Consider the following 21,411-nt stretch of genomic DNA (forward strand, 5'->3'; position numbering starts at 1 on the left):
ATGTCGAGAGGCGGAGTCACGCATTCTGCATCAGCTGAAGGGAAGACTCAACTGTACCGACGCTCTCCTTCCGCCGTCTGTATGTGCAGAGAGCAGTCTGATATCGCTGGGAGGGTGAGTCTTTGTTTAATATATTTAAGAAAAACGTGTTTATTTTGCTAATTTGTGTCTTGTTAGAGAGCTACAGGAAAATGTCCACACTGGAGTGTCTTTTTTTGGTCGGTTTAAACCGGCTTTTACTGCGTAGACGTGGCTGTCGTAGCTGAGCTCGCTCTCCGTTCGCGAGCGCTCCTTTGTGTCCTCCATTGCTCTGGTGACAGATCAACGATTACTCAGCGAAGCTAAAGCCAACAACCCGGCCGACGGCTAGCTGCTACAGTAAACGGTCACGTAAAGTGACCCCACTCCCAAACTACAATCTGTTTGATCTGCGTGTCCGTTCGTTACTCTTTAAGTGGAGATAGCTGTGCGTCTTCAGCATCGCTGTGGCTTCCGTTAACAGAAAGCTAAAGCTAAACCGCAGCACAGCCTACGGAAATACTCTGCTAACACCACAGTTTCTCTTTGCCTGCGTTTAACGACACCTGACGCGGAAACCGAAGCCGACTCACAGGTCATAGTGTTTGACTTTTACGCATTTTTATGTCGAGAATGGAAAAACCCTTACGTTAGGTTGGCCGGTGTTAATATGAAAACAGCTGCGGGTGCAAAAGCAAAGCTGATGAAACTAGTTTGAAAGACCGTCTGTTGTTAATCACACGATTGAGGTAGCTGGAGGCGAAAGCTAAAGGATTTTGCCTTCATAATTTTATATTTAGGTTTTATACAGAGGCTGTAATCAGTTAAGATGACTCTGGGAGATGTCAGCAGCCAGTATTCATTATTTATATGACATCAGTTCAGAGCTAAAAGGCTTTAAAACCGTTTAGTTACTGTAGTACAGAGAGGGAATACAGTACAAAGAAGACAGTTTGGTAATTTGACCATGTCATCGTGGTTGTTTGAGTCATTTTACCATATTTTTTGGTAGCTTTTATACACATTTTTTTAAAGGGAAAAAATGATCGTGTTTGTTTCCCTTTGCCAGAAGGTGAGTGTTAGCACCTTGTTTTAAATGCCGGGAAAAACCAGTGTCACATTTTCACTTTTCAAATGAAGAAGGTACTTTCAGTTGCTTCCATATTTCTCAAGGGAGTTGCCACAGCATGGCAGATCAGATGCCCTTCCTGATATAACCCTCCCAGTTATCCAGGGTTGGGATAACCGTGAGGCTTTGTAGTTGTTAATTATACAGAACCAAACACACAGTTTAGGAAGCAGTCGGCAGATTTACTGATGATAAAACCAGATCATCAGCATTTGTTCTTCATAGTAGTTCAGTGTCTCGATTGGCAAGTTCCTTAAGCTCGTCTTCTTTTCCCCTCACTTGTAGAAAATGAAATTCTGTGGGCTGTGGAAAGAGACCCTGGTTTTGGCCGAGGACTACCTGTCCTTTTGCTGCACGAGTCCACATCAAGCCCCTCCACCTCCCAGCGAATCAGCCGCTGCCATGAGGCGTCTAGGCTGGGACATCGAAAGACAGCACCAAGCTCGCTTCGACAACCTCGCTCAGACCTTCCTGGTGCAGTGTGGACCGGACCACTGCCTCAGCCTCAGAAAGGTGATGAAGGAGCTGGTTGGAGATGGACACTTGAACTGGGGGAGGGTTGTTTCTCTTTTCGCCTTTACTGGAGTGCTGGCCAGAAAGATCCTGGAGCAGAAGCCGGGGCTGGACCCTCGTCAACAGCAGGAACTGGGACAGGAGCCCATGAGCTGCAGAAGGCTGGCAGAGACCATAGCTGATTACCTGGGAGAAGAGAAGAAAGACTGGCTGTTGGATAATGATGGATGGGTAGGTGTTCCCTGAAACTGAGTCAACACAAAAACTGAAGATATGGGAGGCTTTGATTATGTCAAGAGCAAAACAGTGGATTCAAAGTGGTAGTTGTCTGGGGGATTTTTGTGTTTTGTTTTTCTTTGAATTACTGTCACTGGAAATCACCAGTCTGATAGATTGATCTGTTGTTTAGGTTTATGCCACAAGATACAACCAGGGACAAATCTCTTAGATTCTTTCTTGTTTATTACTTTGTTTGGCATCACAATGAGTGTTGAGACTACTGTGATTCTGGGAATTACAAAGTAATTGTAGACAACATGCTGGGGAATTTATGCTAAAACAACAAGATCTCAATAATGGTGGTAGGTAAAAAAAAAGTTTGTCTCGCCAAGAAATCTAAAAGATTTTAAAGTGGAGAAAAAGAGTAATTAAGGCAACTTAGAAGGATTAGACTTGGAGGAAAATTAAAAAAAAAAAAAGAAAAATATAAAACATGTTCCAGTAGCAGAAGGTTAGGGTGATCACAGATGATGACTTAGCAGGGTTAAACCTGCTGGGAGGCTGCTTATTTACTGGAAAAACGTGAACTATAATGCCCTCTGGCTGAGTCCCAAAAGCCTCAACTGAACATCAGATGCTGGCTTTTATGAATGGGCTTACCCAACACACACCCACACACACACACCCCTCCTTTCTTTGGCTGGCAGCTGGTTTCAACAGACACAGCCAGATGGACTTTTTGTAGTAACAGTCAAAGCTTGTGTGTGTGTTGAGTTTGGCTTTAGCTGTATTGAAAGTTAGCGTGGTATGACTAGAAAAACAAGCAGCTGTCGGGCAGCGAGAACACCTGGAGCTGAGAGCAGGTGCACTCGCTGGTCAGAATGTATGTCTTCAGTCTGAAAACACGATGGAGAGATGGAAAAATTCAAATTCCAACATACTACTTCTGTTGTTGTACATTTATTTGAGTTTTATACACAAAGATGTACTGATATCAGCCCAAACAATTAAGATGACTTCTACTGATGGCAGTAGCCAATATTTATCATTGTTTATGCCTAAATTTGTTCATAATTAACATAATAGGAATTTAGGGTCGACATTGATACTTAGGCAAAAACAAATCAGCCAATAGATTAAAAATACATTTATTTTATACATTTTTTTTTAATGTCCTCTTTGCTCCTGGGGAAACAAACAAACAAAAATTAATCGATTTTGAAGACTTTGGCCTTGGCCAACATTTAGCCAGAACAAAATTGATGCAGCTGGTAAATTTTGTGTCACAAACATCACAAAGCCTCCTGATTCAAGTTGTTCTAGTTTTCACACCTAGTTTTAGTTTTAATGTACCATAACAATCATCATAAAACATTAACAAATGAAATGATGTCGATGGTATTAAAGTTGGATGTCTGACCAGTAAACCAGTGACACGGACGTGCTTTTAAACCCGCATTATGAACATGGAGTTCATTTTGTAAATTTGGGTAATTAAATCCAGGTGTGCTCAATGGTGTGTGGTTTGGCAGACAGATCTGCACCCTGTTTGTTGTGTCTGCTTTAAAAACATAATGATGAAAACACTCAGCTCGAGGCTTCAGTTTAGGTTTGTTTATATAGCGACAAGTCACAACAGCAGTTCCTTTGTACTGTCTGGTAAAGACCCAGCAGTATTGCTCATAACAAGACTTAACAAACCAATTGTTTACAGCGTGGTGGCTACCTCCATCTTTTATATACAGTCTTTGTGTGTGTGTGTGTGAGGGGGGGGGGGTACAGAGGTGTAGCTGCTTTCTCTAAAACAGTGCATTGGGGGGGATAACTGGAAGCAGCACTCGTAATAATACTGAACATGTTGTTTCTGTTTGTCTTCTTGTAGGAAGGCTTCTGTAAGTTCTCCCGCAGTGCCAGAGAAGTGAGCCAGGACTCATCCATGAAGAAAGCGCTGTTTGCTGCCGCCGGTGTCGGCCTTGCTGGGCTTACCTTCCTCTTGGTGCGCTAGCTGGCATTCTCCACACTTGATGCATCCACATATTTTAAAATTCGGCACGATTTCGTAAACGTTGGACAACGTCCGGCGACCACTCTGCAAAAAAGGGCCCTCTGTAGTGAAAGAACGTTATTTCACGATGTTACATTACGATGTTACGGTAATGTTTGCACAGTCTCGGAGCCCCTTAAAACTGACATTTCGCTTGCCCCTAAAGATTGTAAAACCAATTTGAATGCCTTTGAAAATGTTGCAGTGAGTGAGATCAGTTTACATATCCTGGCTGATTTTTTTTTTTTCTTTTTTCTTTTCTTTTTCTTGCAGTGAAGGTAAAAAGCTTCAGATTTTGATTTCATGATCCTCTGCCCCTCTTTTTTTTATGGTATAGAGGCATTCCAGAGTAAAATGTAAAATTTAATATATTGTATTTATATGAAACCAGTACACTGCAGTCTGCCGTTTGTCCTGAATTCATATGAACTGTATAATTTTTGCAAGATCAGCAACGCTGTTCTGTACTCCCATGCAACGGTGCTAGATAAAACATTTCTTTGTCAACTTACCAAAAAGCAGGGACCATTCTGAATACAAATAGATTACTCCTGGGAAAAAAATAAAATTCCTCCAAATTATATTTTTACATTGTTTCTAATTTATTTTGCTTTTTTAAATAAAAGTGTTTATTAAATGTTGTCATGTTTTATTTTTTTCCTCCCCTGAATGTCTGTGCCGGAGGTCAGGAGCGTGACAGGGAAATGTAAATGACAGTCCCTCCTTTCATGTGCAGACACATTTTCATAAATAAGATATATCCTGCCGTCTCTCCTGTGCTCCTCCACTGGTGGACGCTCAAACTCAAATCCTGTTGTGCTGCACTAAAAAATGTTTTAGTGCAGCACTGAATAAAGAGAAATTAAAAAAACAACAACATTTTAGTAAAGTGACTACTCTCTGTATTGTTAGGAGAAAGAAGTAATAGTAATGACCAGAGGGACAGAAGTTGAATCCAGACAGTATAAATAGTTGATTTCACGATCACGTGTAGATGTATAGGTGTACACCAAGGCCTTCTTTTTACTTCATATATGTCATCAATTAAAATGTATAAGTATCCTAATTCAAAGTTAAGCTATACAAAACGAGAGGCTGCTTAGTTGCCATGTTGTGTTCAAAGTAGATGTTCTGGGTGTGACTGTTGCCACTTAGCAGTGAGAGGCTGCTGCAAAGTGATGCTCTTATCACTCTAAATAAGGAAGGAAATTGTAGGTTTGCATATTATCAACTTAGATCCTTTATTAATGTTTTGCAGGAAATTACATTGCCAGCTTTCATTGCTTCATCTGTTTACACAACATAATAAGCACATCCACTGTCTTCAAAGCCAGGTTCACAAACACCTGAAGGAATCACTGAACACATGGAGATGATCTGCAATGAGGCTCAAATGTAATTTGACAAAAATAATTCAAATGACATTCATAAGTTAGGTAGATAAGACATCTGGAGATCTTTTCAGGTGTGATATTTGCATCAGGAAGCTATAGCTGTGAAAACCACATGTAATGAAAGAAGCTTTCAGTGCAAAACAAATCATGCAGAGACATCGCAGCAAGTTTAAAGGGTTATCTTATTTTTCAGTTTCACAATAAAGTTTTTTGGACAACACTTATAAGAATTAGCATTACAAAGTGCTTTACAAAAACACCAAAGTGGCAAATAAATAGTTAAATGAAGATTCAGACCTGCAAAAAGGATCAATTATAATATACAAAGCAATTAAAATTTAAAGCATAGCAAGTGTGACATCAAGAATAAACAGTGTCACTAAATGATCAAGAACAAATTTTAAATAGCCGAAAAATCTAAAACGCTCAGCAGCAAAACATTAAACCTGTAGCAAATGTTTCAGTAAGGGAAAATTAATTAATTAATTATTTAAATCAAAATAAATGTAAAATAAGTAAAACTATTAAATGTCATTAAATAAAATATTAAAGTAGGACAATAAAAATATACAAATCAATGGGGCAGCTGTGCCTTGAAGGTAAAGCAGGTCATCCTCAGCATCTGCACAAGTGCACAAGATACTAAATGTGGGTGACTGCAGTTTAAAATCGGAAAAGTGCTTTTAGTGCACATGTAGATTACAGAAGTGCGTACAAAAAAGAGACGCATGCATTTTAGCAACTGCCTTGTGATCAAAACCACCCCAAGCCACCAAGTGATTAGTTGAGATTCAGTGCACTCACTGGCCAACCAAGTTAGTCATGGTGTCAAAGACACTGCCATCTTATTTCTGCTCTAGTGTGTCTGGGCCATTACCAAATTAGAAGAAGACGGAAAAAAACCCTAACAGAAAAAAACTGAGTCGACTTTAGTGAGGCGGGACCATTGAGCAGATTCCTGCCTCAGGATCTCAGGATGCACGCTGGTTGGTAAAGGAACAACAGCGTCTCAGTGCTAATAGTAGTTCATGAACTCTGCTTTCTGTGGTAATTTGTGTCAAAACTATATTTCCTGCTACAGCAAGAGAAGCGCCAGGTGAAAAAGGGCAATAATTCCTCATGTACAATGTATAAATTGTGCATGTAGAGAGAACGCTCCCGGTAAGGAAAAAAGACCAGAAAATACCTTTTTTTTTTAATCTCCACAAACAGACTGAACGATGCCATCTCACAGTAAAATGCGACTGTGATTAAGACAGCAGAAGATAACAAAACTCTGTTTTAGGAATCAAAAACTCAAAGCTTTGTGATGTTGACACAGAAGGCGGGAAAAAGTTATGCCAAAACAATTGGTACGACCAAAGATTGACAAATAAAATCTTAAAATTGAATTTTTATTGCAATACCTCTGAAATGGTAGCAGCAGAAACTGCAAGCCTTGTTTACATATTTCTTAAAACTTAGGTTTGTATAGAAAAGCATGGCCAGGTTTCTGATTCAACAGGAACAGACAATCAACCCCAGTTTGTCATGAAACATGTCTCGTTGCTAAAATGCAGAAGGAGGAGGTAGGAGAATTTGCCCCCCACCAACTCTGTTTATACCAGTAAGGCCCTCTCAAGATTTTAGCAAAACATGCTTTCTGGGTATGATTGCGTTCGTGGGAAACATAAGAAGTTAGAGAAAATGTCAGAGGTCAATTTCTTTTTCTAAACTGTGCGAGGCTTTCTCAGTGTCTAATCTGAAGATCGAAGGCTTTCAAGGGAGCAGAACACGGCCCCTGAAATGGTTTCGTGGGAACTGGGAGTTGGACCAAATGTGACCACTTCATCATGTGACAAAAAAAGCATTATTGCCATGAGAAACAACAACTTCAACACAGATACAGAATTCACCAAATCCATTTCCCAGGAAGGGAAATCAGGTCAAAGGCTTGTGGTGGGCTGAGGCCATAGCTATACATGAGCTTTTCTTAGTAAATGAGTGAAAATAGAAAGATGTAAACCACATACACTCCAGATTTCTGGTAAAATCTGGCTGTGTTTGTGAGTACATCCTGCTGTTAACCTAGATACATAACAGCGAGGCAATCATGGAAAGTGTATCAAACCCAAAAATATTAAACTGTGGGTGTGTTACGCTCTCAGGAGATGGAGACCTCCAGTGAATTAGCTGTATACTGACTAAACAGGGCTAGCGCGGCGTGACAGTTTGACCAGACTGAAACCGAAACTTGGCCTGCACATGAATTGATGTGTTTTTTTTAAATGGCAAATCACTGTACGTTAATTCAAAATAAAATAAACCAAATCTAGAAAAAGTCCCTCAGAATCTGTCGCTTTTTTTCTGTACAATACCTTTAGTGTATTTATTGAAGCCATGCAAAATTTTACCTTCATACCAAGAAATAATTTTCATAATTTTTTTGTAACGTCATAAGAACAGAAGATATCCACATGACATTTTTAAGTATGAAAAAAAAAGCTCTGTTAAAACTGCATCCAAATCAGTTTTACGCCATCAACTCTGATGTTGTTCAGAATTATTCTTTAACTGAGAGCATGATTGCATTCAAGAGCAACGTTTCACCAGTTTAATCTCTGTGACGCAGTGGAACAGAAACAAGCAGGAACTGCAAACGCCACACAGAAAGACCCCGTGGATTTGAAACAAGGACCTGCTTGCTGTGAGGTAACAGTGCTAACCACCGCGGTGCCCAGTCACGAAAGGTCTCAGTGGATAATTTGAGTGTCGGCCAGCAGATGAGGATACTGCACTGAACACAAGACGACTGTGACACTTTGAGTGGGTGTGTGTGTGGGGGGGGGGAGCAGTGACTTTTTTTGTGTGTGTGAAAAATGATCCTGCAGGCAAAATAGTCCATTTCTTTCTTGCAGTTGTGCTAGGAAAAAAAATCTGCAATTATTCATCTCAGTTTAGAATAACCAGGTCACCAAACACGTATCTGTTTGGACTGTGGGAGAAACCCGTCAGGAAAGCTTGCAGACTCCTTGTAGGAACACAGAAGAAGCCCAACCAATCAGCAGGCTGAAGCTTGAAGATGCCTGAAGCTCCCCAAAACTTTGCTTTACTCAACAAGCTTCAGCGTTAAAGAGGTTCCTCCACATTATCGCAGCCATTTAACAGTCAGTAAACATTTACCAGCTAAAGCAGCTTACAGGAGCAATCACAAACAACAGGATCAAAGACGTGGAGAGTTTAGGCTTAACAGAGTGGAACTGGCCAGCAGCAGAGAATGACAGCGTTTATAGAAATCACAGAAAACAGATAAAGACCAACTTGTCTGTTATAAATAAGATGCGGATGTCTCTGCTGAGAGACACACAATTACAGCGTTAACAATAGAGCATTAATGGGGCACCGAAACTCTGCTCTCAGTGTAGTATGTGCATGTTTCTCCGTTACAGCCATGACATACATGCAGTCGCACTGTTTGTGAAACAGAAAACCCTGACCCTCTGATGTGGCTTTGTGCTTCCTGTTGATAGTTCTTTTAGTCTTCCAGTGAACCCGAGCATTCAAGCAGCTGCTTACAAATCCTCAGTTATTATCATGATCTGTTTATTTTATGGATTATAAGCTACAAAGATTACACAGATGGCGACCTCTATAAGTGCTCTGAAAGTAGACCAAACAGGGCCATGGCTTTGCATTGTTTCAGCTGTCTGATGTCCTTTAAAAGATGGTGTCTGGTTATTCTTTCTGTGCATTAAATTTGTTTTTTTATAGATAAAATATAAATGATGGGCACGTACTGTGTTACTGCACACAAAACAATCAACACATACTATAAGAAAATAGCTGAAATAAGGTAAAATTGGAGGAAATAATGATATATTTTAGTTTAAAATGTTGTATTTTTCAGGAATTCATTAATGCCTTTTATTCAGTTGTAGTTTATTGTATGTCAGCCTCTCCCAGTTCCACCAAACACCAAATACTCCATCAAGGAAAATAGTTTCCAGCTAATGCGCCTTTTTTTGTTCCTGGTTTTAGAAATGCCTCAACAGGACATAGCTGTTGAATTTCTGAACTGTAGAAACAATAGCAAACAATAGCAAGTTGGAGTGGTTCAGTGACAATAGGAAACACCACATCAATCTGGTGCGTCATTGTGATGCATGTTTAATTAAAGAAAAACTTGTTACACAGCAGAGAGGCGAAGCTTTAGATTTAATCCTTTCACACAGTGGAAAACAAAGACTCCATTTAAACAAATGACAACAGTGAGACTTTACTTTGATAATGCTTCATTTCAGGGTTGAAGGTGTATGATACAATAAGATTTTTAAAAAGTCATAAAATATTTGAATATATATTTGTTTGTTGTATCATATATAAACAAATATATCATATAACACAGCTTGTGTATATTTAGACTAATATCATTTATCAGATATGACAATCAGTTGAGAAAGTTTTTCCTTTCATTACAGTGACTGATAATATTATCCTGCGGATGACATCAGCCCGGGTGTGAAAATCGCTTCAATCGAGCAAATCAGAGATTCAACAGTGATTTCTTTGTTTTTATTTCATTTTTGAAAAAAAGAGCTGCAAACATGAACAAAAAAGCTAACGTGTTTGAAACATATATTAAATATGTGTCACTAATTCAAAATCTGTCTAAACCTTTAAAAAGATCAGATGACAGTGCACTCACCACACAGGTCTATCAAAATAACAGTCCCATGTGATTTTTTATGTGTGGCAAAGCATAAAACATATACACCACATATTAAAATAAAAAATACCTCCTAGAAAAAAAAGTTCACAAAGTATCTGATGTTGTCTTAGCTTCTTTAAAAATGTTACAATGCAAGGCTCACTAAATAAAAGAAAGATAAAAAAGAAAAACTATTAGACTCTTGTAACTTCTTTTGCTTATCAGCTAATGTTACAGTGTTTCTCAAACAGTGGGGCAGGGCACTAGAGTGGCCAGTTGAGAGGGGGAGGGGATAAACAGACAGTTTGTGGTAGCAGTGTTAGCTATACAAGGGTAACAGTAACAGAAGGATAAACATTTGTGTATATAAATGACATACCAAGGCAGATAATGCTATATAAATGATGAATTTGCTATATTAATGCTTAATAGTGTGACATTATTATAAAGTGTTGCTGAAGTTGCTAATGCTACAAATGCTAATCTGAAGCTTATTTTAAGTCAAATTCAGCGTAGATATTTCTTATTCTTAATGAACGTTAAACTTTTGTGGGATTTGTGGCACAGTAGAAAGAGGCTTGAGACCCACTGGATTAAAAGATGGATGTCACTCTCATGTCTGCACCATCAATATGAAGCTGCAGCCAGCCGCTAGTTAGTTTATCAGCGTAACATAGAGAGGACAGGAAATCACAAAAACATACCATAATCAACATCTTATATTTCATTTGTGTCGAAAGAGTCCATTTGTAACCCATCATTCAGGTTTGTTTGTTTTTTTTCACACAATACACTGTGAGGCACAAAAGTGATGATCAGATCTTTGTGCACGTTTCAAAGATGTGATAAAATGTGTTTGGTTTTTTCAGCTACACTTCAAAACTATTTAAAACTCCCTGCACTTCCTGTTTGCTTGACACATTTACTACATAGCGCTTCAGGAATATATGCAGAGCACCACAGACGACAGGAAGTGTGCAGAGACCACAGCAGCAGATCTGAATTAAAACAGTCTGCGAGTATTCGACAGTGTTCAAAAAACCATTTTGTCACAGCTGACGTGCAGCTCGTAGTTAAAACATGATACTCGTTTATTCCATAAACCGACGGTTTCTATTAAACAAGCATAATAATCAAGGGGCTAACAAGGACTGCTGTTCACCTGTGTGAGCTATCCTAAGGCAGATACATGAGAGTGACATCAGTCTCCTCATTCACAATTATTCTATTCAAGGCACAGAAACAATGTTTTTTGTTATCTAAAAAGGGAAAATCCAAATGATGAATGTAAACTAAACTTAGATATGTTTCATAATAACCTGCGCTACACAGACCTGATGAGAGCACATCTTCAGGCCAGGGTCAACTGAAAAGCTTCTCCAGTGGCATCGTGCACACACCACATGCAGTTTTTAGTGTGTGCATTCATAAACAGGAGTGCAGATCAGCAGTCAGGTCCTCTGATGGGCTCCCATCAGCATCTCATCTGCGTGTGCATTCACAGCAAACAAGTTGTCTGATCTGTGACACTTTTAATTAAGAAAATGTGTTAATGTCCCTTTCTTTGATGCTTATGTTAATTTGTTTGGATAGAGAATAGGGAAACACACAAACAAATAAGAACATCGGTCAAATACAGTCAGTGCAAATACAGCTGGCATTTCATCCTCCATCCATCCTCCTATTGGGTAGAGCATCTCTGTTTCCAGTTCTTTTTCGTTCCTTTCGTTTTTGGGACCATCGCTCTCACCTTCTCTGTCAGCTGGTTGAACACAAAGATATTTAACATTGATGTGTGGTGAGCTGTCAACGTGCCCCATCAAGTTAGTAATTCAACACATCCTGTTCTAGAAAGCAGGTTTAGTGAGAACTCTGAGTTTGTTAACCCTGATTATGAGAAAAAACCTCTTGGTTTTCAGTTCCAGAAATAACCCATGGGTCAGTTACCACAGTAACAGAGTCTGTGACGCTCGTCTGCTCACTTCAACAAAGCCTGAGTTTCTCTCTAAGCCCTCCCTTCCTGCAGATGACTGACACAGCTTCACTTCCTCAATCATACAGTCGACATCAAAGTTCACACAGCTGGGGGTTCATTTGTGACCCCAGTCGAGTATCTACAAATGCAGCGCTACAGTTGATTTGTCAGCCTACTTTGCCTGCAACATTTTACAGAAGTTGTAAAAAAAAGAAAAAGAAAAAAGTTTATTTAGTTTAAATTTTGTTTCATTGTGAGCAAGTTTTTTAACTAAAGAGTCGGGACGGTTGTGTGTTATTGCAGCTAAAACATAATATACGAGTTGGTTAAATAAAATAAAAACAAAAAAACAATATCATAGAAGAAAACACACTGAAGAGGGAGTTCAGTTAACTGACATCTGATGACCTCCCTGTACCCATGATGACGAGCTCTGACATCTCCGGAAATCTTAATGAAAGTGTGGTTTGATAATCATTCAAATAGTTCCAAGTTTTTTCAAGGGCAGCTGCAAAGGCATACACCCTACTTACTAACTTTTAATGCAACTCTATAAGCAGAAATATGACAGAAACTCCTCAGTTCAGGACAAAAACTTGAAGGGTTACGCCCTGTAGGCTTTTAAGGGGTGAAGAGTTCAACAGAAACTACAAAAGGGTGAAGAATTCAAAAAGTCGAAACATAAATATGATAAAATAAAAAGCTATTAGTTTGTTGTTAATCAAATTATTATAAAGTATTATAAGTTTGCAGGCAGCAACAAAGGGCCTCTATTACTGCAATACATAACTCAGAACAATTTTAAAATCTACATTTTTAAAATAAGAAAAAACTACGAGGATTACAGAGATGAATGTACATTTGTGTGGGTTTTAAAATCTCTTTTAATAGAAATAAGTCAAAACCATTTCAGAATCTCTCTCATATAGAAACAAAGTAACAAGTGTGATAAATGTGAACAGAACGAGGGATAAAATTAATATTGAGCAGAATGATAGTTGCTAAAAATATTTATATTTAAAGTGCATTGAGTGCGCAAGTAGAGTAGGACAGTGCTATTTACTGTTGACCAAATTAGCTTCTTCCGTTGAGGCTTAACACCTCCACAAACTGTAAACCCAGTTATCCAGTTATGTATTTGCTATTTGTTACATTTTTTTTTTAACCAGTCTGTTATCAGCATGAGAACAGAGCAATCATTGTGGACTTGTTTTCATCTTAGAATATAATCGACATCTTTCTGTGGACTGTGAGGCAGCTGTCAAGTGTTATTAGGTTACTCTGCACTCAAACATTTCTAGAGATGGACCGATCCGATATTACGTATCGGTCCGATACTGACCTAAATTACTGGATCGGATATCGGAGAAAAATAAAAAATGTAATCCGATCCATTAAATATCACGAAAGCACCTCACAAAACTTGCAACACGCCGTAACTCACCTCAGAACGTTAGCACGTCGGAGCAGTATGCATCACGTGATAGAGCGGCTGTGGCATGCGGGACCTGTCGGTGGTCTGGATAGCATCTGGATAGCATTTCCCTGTTAATGCCGATAGGGCATTAACAGGGAAAAGGGGGCACAAAGACATACTTTTCTTTCTTATTCTCATTTAAAATGTCTAGCTTTTAATAAATAATTATCTGACACCCAAAGTTTTAATTTGATGTAAAATGAATAGAAGTCAATTACTGTATATAGTGACTATTAAGTCTAATATATATATACCCTAGTAAGCTATAGTACTTTTTCCTTTGGGAAGGTACCATCTGTGCAGTCTGCAATTTTGTTGAAGAAAGATGTTGAATCTATTTAATATTTCTTGAAAAATAATTGATTTCTGTGCATTTTTTTTTCACACTGCATCAAATTAAGGTTGATTACGTCGATTAAGCATCATGAGGTGAAGCGTGAGGGGTGGTTCCCTATTTTTTATTTATTTATTTTTGTTGTTGCTGGGAGTTGGAACCCTATTAGTTAGGTTGCTTAATATTTATGCTAAGTACTCTTTAAAATACCAGAATAGGGAGGATGGTGTAGGTTGAAGTTTATTAGATTGATCAGTATTGCTGAACTATGAAATATTTTTTTTTTGCATACAGGTATAACAGAATAGCTTTAGTGTAGTTGTTGTTTTAAACTTGAGTATGAACTTATACAAAATGCAGCAAGATATTTAAAAAACAGTTTTGTTGATTAAAAAACACTATATCGGATTCATATCGGTATCGGCAGATATCCAAATTTATGATATCGGTATCAGACATAAAAAAGTGGTATCGTGCCATCTCTAAACATTTCATCGCTTTAGCAATCACTTAATCTTTGTTAGGGGTTAGGTTAATGTCTCTGCTTAATGTAGACTTTTTCCCTTAATCAGAACAAACATAGACATGTAGAACAAAGCTCTGCTGCCTAAGTGAAAACACATCTTCTAGTTTCTGAAAATGTGCCTCATTATAACACGTGGCTAAAGCCTTCTGCACACATACATGGCTGTTTTGGTAAATGGAGCCTTTTCTACAAGTAGCTTTGGTTCACATCTAAACAGTGTTTTAGATTAGTGAGCTTTTAAAAACCTTCAGAAACCATCTTTGTCTTTTTTATGAGGCCAAACGATGCTGTGCTGTTGTTTCTAGACGTCTGATTGGCCAACACTTCTATACAATTAAGATTATATTGCTGCACTAATCAGTTTATAAAGGGATAAAATGTTCCACCGTCTACAACAGTCCCAAGTTTCTCATGTGGCCCCATGAGAAAATGAATTGCCCACCTCTGATCTAAACAACACTTATCATTTATTGCATTTTAATGCGGACAGATATGTTTTTCAAAAAGAAAACGCAAAATCAAAATTTTAAAAATAACTCGTGTGCAAGTTGCCTAAGACAAACACTAACCCAATTAATAACTAATGGTTTTGAAGCAATTCTGATCTGCTGTGTCCTCATCTCAGGGTTATTCAATCCAGATTTCAGTGCCAAACTCAGAGTTTGTTTGATAAACCTGCTTTCGTAAACAGAGCCCAGGTACTTCCTTGTTAGAATGACATGCCAAAAGTTGGCTTGAAAACACGTGCCACTAAAAAAAAAAAAGGAAGCTAATTTATGTTCATGAAAATCATGTGTTTGTTCAGCTTGAAAAGAAAACTGTACTTAGCTGGCTTTGTTTTTGAACAGCACAGTGTTCAAATTAACATAAATTCAGTTGAAAAAAGGGACACTACAGTCTGAATAAGATGTAGATCTACATTTCACTAACCTCTTCATTATCAGGAAACTCTCCCGTCTTCAGCTTGGAGTAGATTAGCTCACCGTTCACTGACACCTCAAAACTGTCTGCGATGGGGTGAGAAATTCACAAAAATGAAACTGTGTTCATATCATTTCACACACATACTGTCAGCATGACTGCTGGCTAAACTGTTTGTTTTTGTGTGGGGGGAGGATGCCACGTTGAAATACTGATTTATTCCATCTACCACCAAAATACAGATCTGTGACATGTTTCATGGGTAGGTAGAAATAAGTAAATAATAATAAAAGAAAACTGTATATGTACACTTTTTCCCCCGCACGAAACTTAAAAAGCGACAGTGAAATATGTCTGTAATTGAAATGGCATGAGTGGATTTCCACAGACAATGTATGACATAAAGACCAGAGCAGCTTACTGTCTTCTCCTGTGAGTCCTGTTAGTTTCACACCAGGAACCTGCCGGAGGAGACCAGCTAGATCCCGGTAGCGAAAAGCATAACTTCATCCTTTACTGTGCCACAAACCAACAACAAGGGAACATCAACATCAACATTTACCACACCTTTAAGCTCTAGTTTGAAATACAGAAAAAAATAAGCAACATAAATGATAAATGAAATGATGCATTTAAAAACAAAAAATCATCTCAAAGTAAAGCTACATCTTAAAAGCATAATGAATAAGTAGAAAGAAAAGCAAGCGTGCTGATACCGTGTGCACAGAATACATTAGACTTACCAGTATTCAACAGTGACTGTGGCCATGGTTTGCAGCTGCTGAGATGTAAACTCAGTGCTCAGCTTCAAGAAGTGAAACGCCTAGTCACGATCACAGTCGACTATATTAGAAGCAAACCACACCCAGTGGGAGGGTGGATGAGACTTTTTTCTTTCTTTCTTTCATACAGTTTTCAAGTGACTCTCTGTCCTGTAATGACTGCAGCCACACCTGATGTCCGACTTGTGGGGATAAAGGTTCAGCTAAGAATGTAAAAAATGCAAATCTTCCAGTTATCTGCAGTCAAAGTTCTCCTTTCAAGTATCAAATTATGGCACAGGTGAGTGTGACCAGAGGCAGCTACACAGAGGTTTCTCTGTGTGCGGACTTGATAACAAGCAGCCGCTTCTCACCTCAGGAATCTGTGAAAACAGCACAGCTACTGTTTCCTTTTGCAGAATGACAATCAAGTATTTCTATGCCTTTCATCTGCAGGCAGGGCTGCTGGTAGCTTGAGCGCACCGGCAATATTTCAAGAGTAATTTAACCCGTGTTGGTTAGATGTGCATGCTTGGAATATAACTAAATGTCAGGTGGCAGACTTTATCATGGGAACTAATCATTTTCACTTTATCTAGAAAAGGTTACAAAACTGAATTTGGCTTGTTGTATTTCTTAGAGTAGAAATATACTTATGTCAGTAGCTCCAAACACTTACACATTCCCAGTTATTAGTTCAGGACAACTATTTCAATATTCCACTCCTTTTAGTTATGTTTTATAGACACTTTCAGCGGTTTGTCCATTTTTTGGCAACAAACTCCTTTATTCACACTATCAGTTAAAATTTCAACAGGTGGGAACCGCACTCCTGTCAGCTCAGAACAAGAAGCGGTGCATTCACATCAAAACTGGACAACACAAGATTGAGAAAACAATATTACTTGGCCCCGTGAGTCTCCATTTCTGCTGCAACATTTAGCGGGTAGATTGTGGTTTACACTACATGAAAGAATACACCCACCTTGTATCACTAGTTCAGGCTGTTGCTGGCATAATGACGCGGGGAGATGTTGTACTTGACACACTTTAAACCTCTTAGCACCAACAGAGCATCACTTAAACACCACAGCCTACCAGAGTATTGTTGATGCCATGTCCATCATAACCACAGTGTATCCATCTTCTGATGGCTGCAGAATAACACACGGCACCACAAATCGTCTCAAACTGGTTCCATGAGCATGACGATGAGTTTAGTTTACTCAAATAGTCTCCAGCCGTAACATCTAAGTCTAATAACTTTAGCATCTTTGGGTTTATGTTTTCAGCACCTTATTGACTGTCTCATAAAGAATTAAGGCAGTTCTGAAAGCGAGCCCAACCCTGTACTAGCAAAATGTACCCAATAAATTGGCCATTAATTACATAATAATTTAATCAGCTTCCACTTCAAGAATTTTAGCTGCTGGCTATAATATTGGCTAATAATTATCCAACGTTTTACTAATTAGCTACATTAACTCTGAAGTCAATACCGTGAGTTAATAATTTATAGCTTATTGCTAATTTTAGACAGCTGTAATAACCGTTAATGTACAATGTTTGCTAACGATTCAGTGTCTCCGATACTATTATATACGAGTTTGAACAGTTTCCATAAGCTAACCTAGCAGTGGCTAATAATTTCCAGCTTTTAATTAACATTTTACTACTCAGCCTTAGCTAACCACTACAGTTGGCTAACCTAAATCTTGTTAATAATTTTCAACTGTTAAGTTATAATTTTAACTAGCGGTTTCACTTTTATTTTTTCGTATTATTGATGACGATCAATTAATATAATTTGTAAATTAAATTTTGCTTTCTGGTTAAGCTGTTACCTTTCTTTTTAGGTTTGATCATAAAATGTTAAGGTTCGTTAAGGTCATTTCTCCATGCACCTGACTGGCCGTCACTAACGGCGATGCATTTAAAGTGCGTTTTAACAAACCATCTGTCTAAACCCTGAATATATTTAGATTTGTTTTTTCAGAATAAGCACAAAATCCCCATGTTCATAATTATTTTGGTTGAAAAATAATAATATCATAACTTAGAATTAAAAAAAAAAGAGCAAAATATTGATGTGTACTTACTGTAAGAGCTGCAGGCAGAAACATAAGAGTTAGAATCTGAATAGAGACCACAAATGTTAACACAATGATTATTTTAAGACTTGGGCGATGTTGCTAAAACTTTAACATTTTATTTGTTTAAAATGATATCCAGTACAAAATGTATACAGTAATACCCTTATGTTTGTCACTTCCCCTGAATAAAATATTTTTATCTGTTTAGCTCATGCCAGGTAACAGTATCTATAAGATACACTAGACTGTAATTTGCTCATACAATAGTTGATGACAAAGATATAGCAATAGTACCTTTGTAACAATAAAAACTATTATCGATATTTTGCTGGACACACTTTCAATACAATAAAATTACATACATTGTTCTGTAAAAGTTGCATTGCAATCTGCCCATACTTTACATGATCTTTAATCGTGTATATGTTTTCAATAACTAAGAGACAAAACGTTTGATACAAGTCTGTAAAAATGATCTGGTGGCAATCCGCCGTGTAGCAGTGACTCGGTTTCAGCAAGCGATCTCTTCTGAAGCTGCTGTAACAGATATACAATGCACTTAGATTTGTTCTTTTTTTTTCTTCTTTTTTTGGTAAAACAAGGCAACTTTTCAGACTTCTTAATAAATAAATCCTTTGCAATGACACTGTACCTGTTGATATATCCAGTTTACATATATATATATATATTCATAAAATTGTACAAAATATTTTAAAACCTTCTCCACACCCTTCCCATGTATATACTAAAAAAAAACAAAAAACAAAGAGTAAGATGGTTGATTTATGTTCACACAGCATTTTGGTGGGTGGGACAGAAAAACATGACACAGTCTGCATGCACCAGTTTCGATTGAAACATAGCTATTCCAGTTCATTGCACCTTCCTGCTCCTTGGCTATGACTATAATGAATCAGGTTAGTGTCTCCTCGCACGCATCACAGCATCAGCCTCATTGATTGGCGGGACTCTTTAACGCCACCCCCGGCGCTCGGAGGTTCTTCTTGTGGGAATGTCACCTTATCTGGTGTGTAGTCGTTCCTCTTCAGATCTGATGAACATGAAAAATGGGAACAAAGTTAAAGTGTGGTCAATAAATCAGAATTCACGCAGGCAAAAAGCTTCACAGATAAGTGGCAACCTAATAACGAAACATGTATGCAATAATGTAGAATAATTTTTTTTTAAAGTAGAAATTTAATTGGCTTATAAGCAGAATAAGAGTACATTAAATACATAACAATTAAAAATCTACGGATGCGTAAATGAAAATAAAGTCGAAATAAAATGAGAATGTAAATAAATATTAATAATATTAATATTATCATCATCAGGTGTAAGGGTTTTTAAAAAAAACAAAAACAACCATGAGTCAGTGGCCAGTAAGCAACCCTGTTTGTCACCAATTTTATTCTGTTGACGTTATAACGCGACCAATGAAAGGATGTGTACGCACAAATTGACGTGTGTGGTTTCACAGTAGTATCTTCCGTGGGTGGAGAGGTGATGTAAGGGTTGAAGGTTTGCATGTGCATTTGATTATGACTGGAACTTGTATGCCTGATATGCGTTTGCTTTTTGTTTATAACCCATTTAGTGTTACATATTCCAGCCCAGAGACTAGGAATGGAAATATGCAAGAAGCTAAATGTGGAACAAAGCATCTTTTTCTAATGTGAGAACAGCTGTTTTGTGAAATACTGCAAGGTTTAGATACAACTTCTGTGGTAGCTCCTGTGATATTACTGATGACTGTGTGGCAGCAGGGGGTCGGTGTACACCCATTACAATAGCACTCATCCACCTTCCATGATCCACAATGTCTGGCCAGCAGAAAAAAAAAATACTTTATGTCAATAAAATCATGTATCAGCTGGGCTTTGGATTTTTTCTTAGGATTTCCCACCTCAGAAGCAGATCAAGTTAAATTGGACTACAATCCCCTGGACTCCACCTGTAATGGCTGCAGGCCCCACTGTTTGCGAACCACTCATTTCGTGTAAGATTAAAGTGAAAATTAATCTAACTAAAGCAACAATTAAATCTCTCTCACCAGGAAGTTTGAGTTTCCGACAGCAGGAGTTGCAGTGGTGTTTTGTACGGAAGTTTCGAATAGCATCGTCTCCCAGGTTTGCGGGTCCAAATATCATATCGTAAGATCTGCAGCAGGCACGGAGACATCATTTAGGACAAACTGACAGTAATGTTAAAACTGAATTAAATATGAAGACAAATTAGAGCTATTTTGTAATATACTGTACTATTTAACTTTAACTTGCTAGTTGCTCTTCTTACATTTCCTCTGAGAAAAATAAAGTATTCTAATTCTGAAATAACATCACAGATTAAAAGGGCGACTGATTTATGTGAGAAATGGAGCACTCACCCCTTCTCACCGCTCTTTATAACTGAAGGATCCGTCAAAATCTCCCCGACACCTACAGGAGGCACAAGATTTGTTTCACAGCTGACAGAGTAAAGAAGATGAGAACACCTCAGCTAACTGCTCACGTTTGTCAACTACAAATACAGATGTCATCATTTCTAAACGAGCCCTTTGTCTTGAACTCCATAACTGATTATTGATGGATCCATGTACTGAAAGTGATGGATCCTATTGTTAAATAAATGAACTTGACAGTTTTTGAGGCATTGAAAGATGAGTTGTAGTTGTATTAGGTGGGACCCATCACATGTCCTGAGGGTGTGTGAAGACATTTTACCCTGCAAGTCGAGCACCAGTAGCTCTCCCCGGGTGTACTCGTAGGTCCAGTGGCTGAAGGCCAGCATGGTTTCCTCCAGGAGATTGGTGGGGACGATCTCATCACCATTGTTGTTGTTGAACTTCCTGAACTCGCCGGTAATGCACTCCTCTATAGCGAACCACTGTCCAGCAGAGTGGCAATACAGCAAAAAGACCTCCAGGAACCTGAAAGCATATAGCAGAACAGGCTTCATTCAAAAGCAGTTTGAAGTTGTTGGAAAGGACGCAACAAAATATATCATGCATTAAGTTTTCATTATGGAGACTTGGTATTAGTTGAAAAATGAACTGCATCTAAAGTTAAACAAACCCCCCCCCCCCCAAACATTTCAAATGACAGAAAGTCTTTGGTGCTCCAGGAAACATTAGTTTGCCTTCTTAAAATGCAAATATTAACAGCAGAAATGTGGCAGCTGCTTTGCATTTTAATTTGGAAAGCAGCCGAGCCAGGTGAACTGCAATAACACAAGAAATATCAAGCTCACTAAATGGTTGGATCTCAAAAAAATGATATGAAAATACCACCAAATAACTGAATGATGTGACGCTGGTGACT

At 38.2% G+C, this 21,411-nt stretch overlaps 2 protein-coding genes and 1 long non-coding RNA gene across 6 annotated transcripts in view; 1 reads left to right on the plus strand and 2 right to left on the minus strand.

The window, feature by feature from the left end:
• On the plus strand, positions 1 to 4,491 carry bcl2l10 (BCL2 like 10). The gene is made up of 3 exons (XM_085352876.1): positions 1 to 114; positions 1,433 to 1,891; positions 3,762 to 4,491. The coding sequence occupies exons 1-3, from the start codon at positions 1 to 3 to the stop codon at positions 3,882 to 3,884; spliced, it is 696 nt and encodes a 231-aa protein (XP_085209002.1). The 3' UTR covers positions 3,885 to 4,491.
• A 5,215-nt stretch (positions 4,492 to 9,706) lies between these two features.
• Positions 9,707 to 16,041, minus strand: LOC146639464 (uncharacterized). The gene is made up of 4 exons (XR_014906172.1): positions 15,981 to 16,041; positions 15,659 to 15,753; positions 15,247 to 15,323; positions 9,707 to 11,766 (listed from the first exon to the last, which is right to left on the minus strand). It is a non-coding gene; the product is annotated as an uncharacterized LOC146639464 (long non-coding RNA).
• Positions 16,042 to 18,257: 2,216 nt separating this feature from the next.
• The window catches only part of trpm7 (transient receptor potential cation channel, subfamily M, member 7), a 78,641-nt gene continuing 75,487 nt past the window's right edge, over positions 18,258 to 21,411 (minus strand). For all 4 annotated transcript variants that reach the window (XM_085366410.1, XM_085366330.1, XM_085366581.1 and 1 more), the window contains 4 exons: positions 20,815 to 21,020; positions 20,478 to 20,529; positions 20,145 to 20,251; positions 18,258 to 19,142 (listed from right to left, as the gene is read on the minus strand). In XM_085366410.1, coding sequence (XP_085222536.1) covers positions 19,030 to 19,142; positions 20,145 to 20,251; positions 20,478 to 20,529; positions 20,815 to 21,020 — 478 coding nt within the window. In that variant the 3' untranslated portion in view covers positions 18,258 to 19,029. The remainder of the gene's footprint in view (positions 19,143 to 20,144; positions 20,252 to 20,477; positions 20,530 to 20,814; positions 21,021 to 21,411) is intronic.

Source organism: Diplotaxodon limnothrissa, linkage group LG1 (assembly GCF_057381915.1).
Source record: "Diplotaxodon limnothrissa isolate DT_005_m linkage group LG1, D_limnothrissa_male_GT1.1, whole genome shotgun sequence".
Taxonomy (NCBI): domain Eukaryota; kingdom Metazoa; phylum Chordata; class Actinopteri; order Cichliformes; family Cichlidae; genus Diplotaxodon; species Diplotaxodon limnothrissa.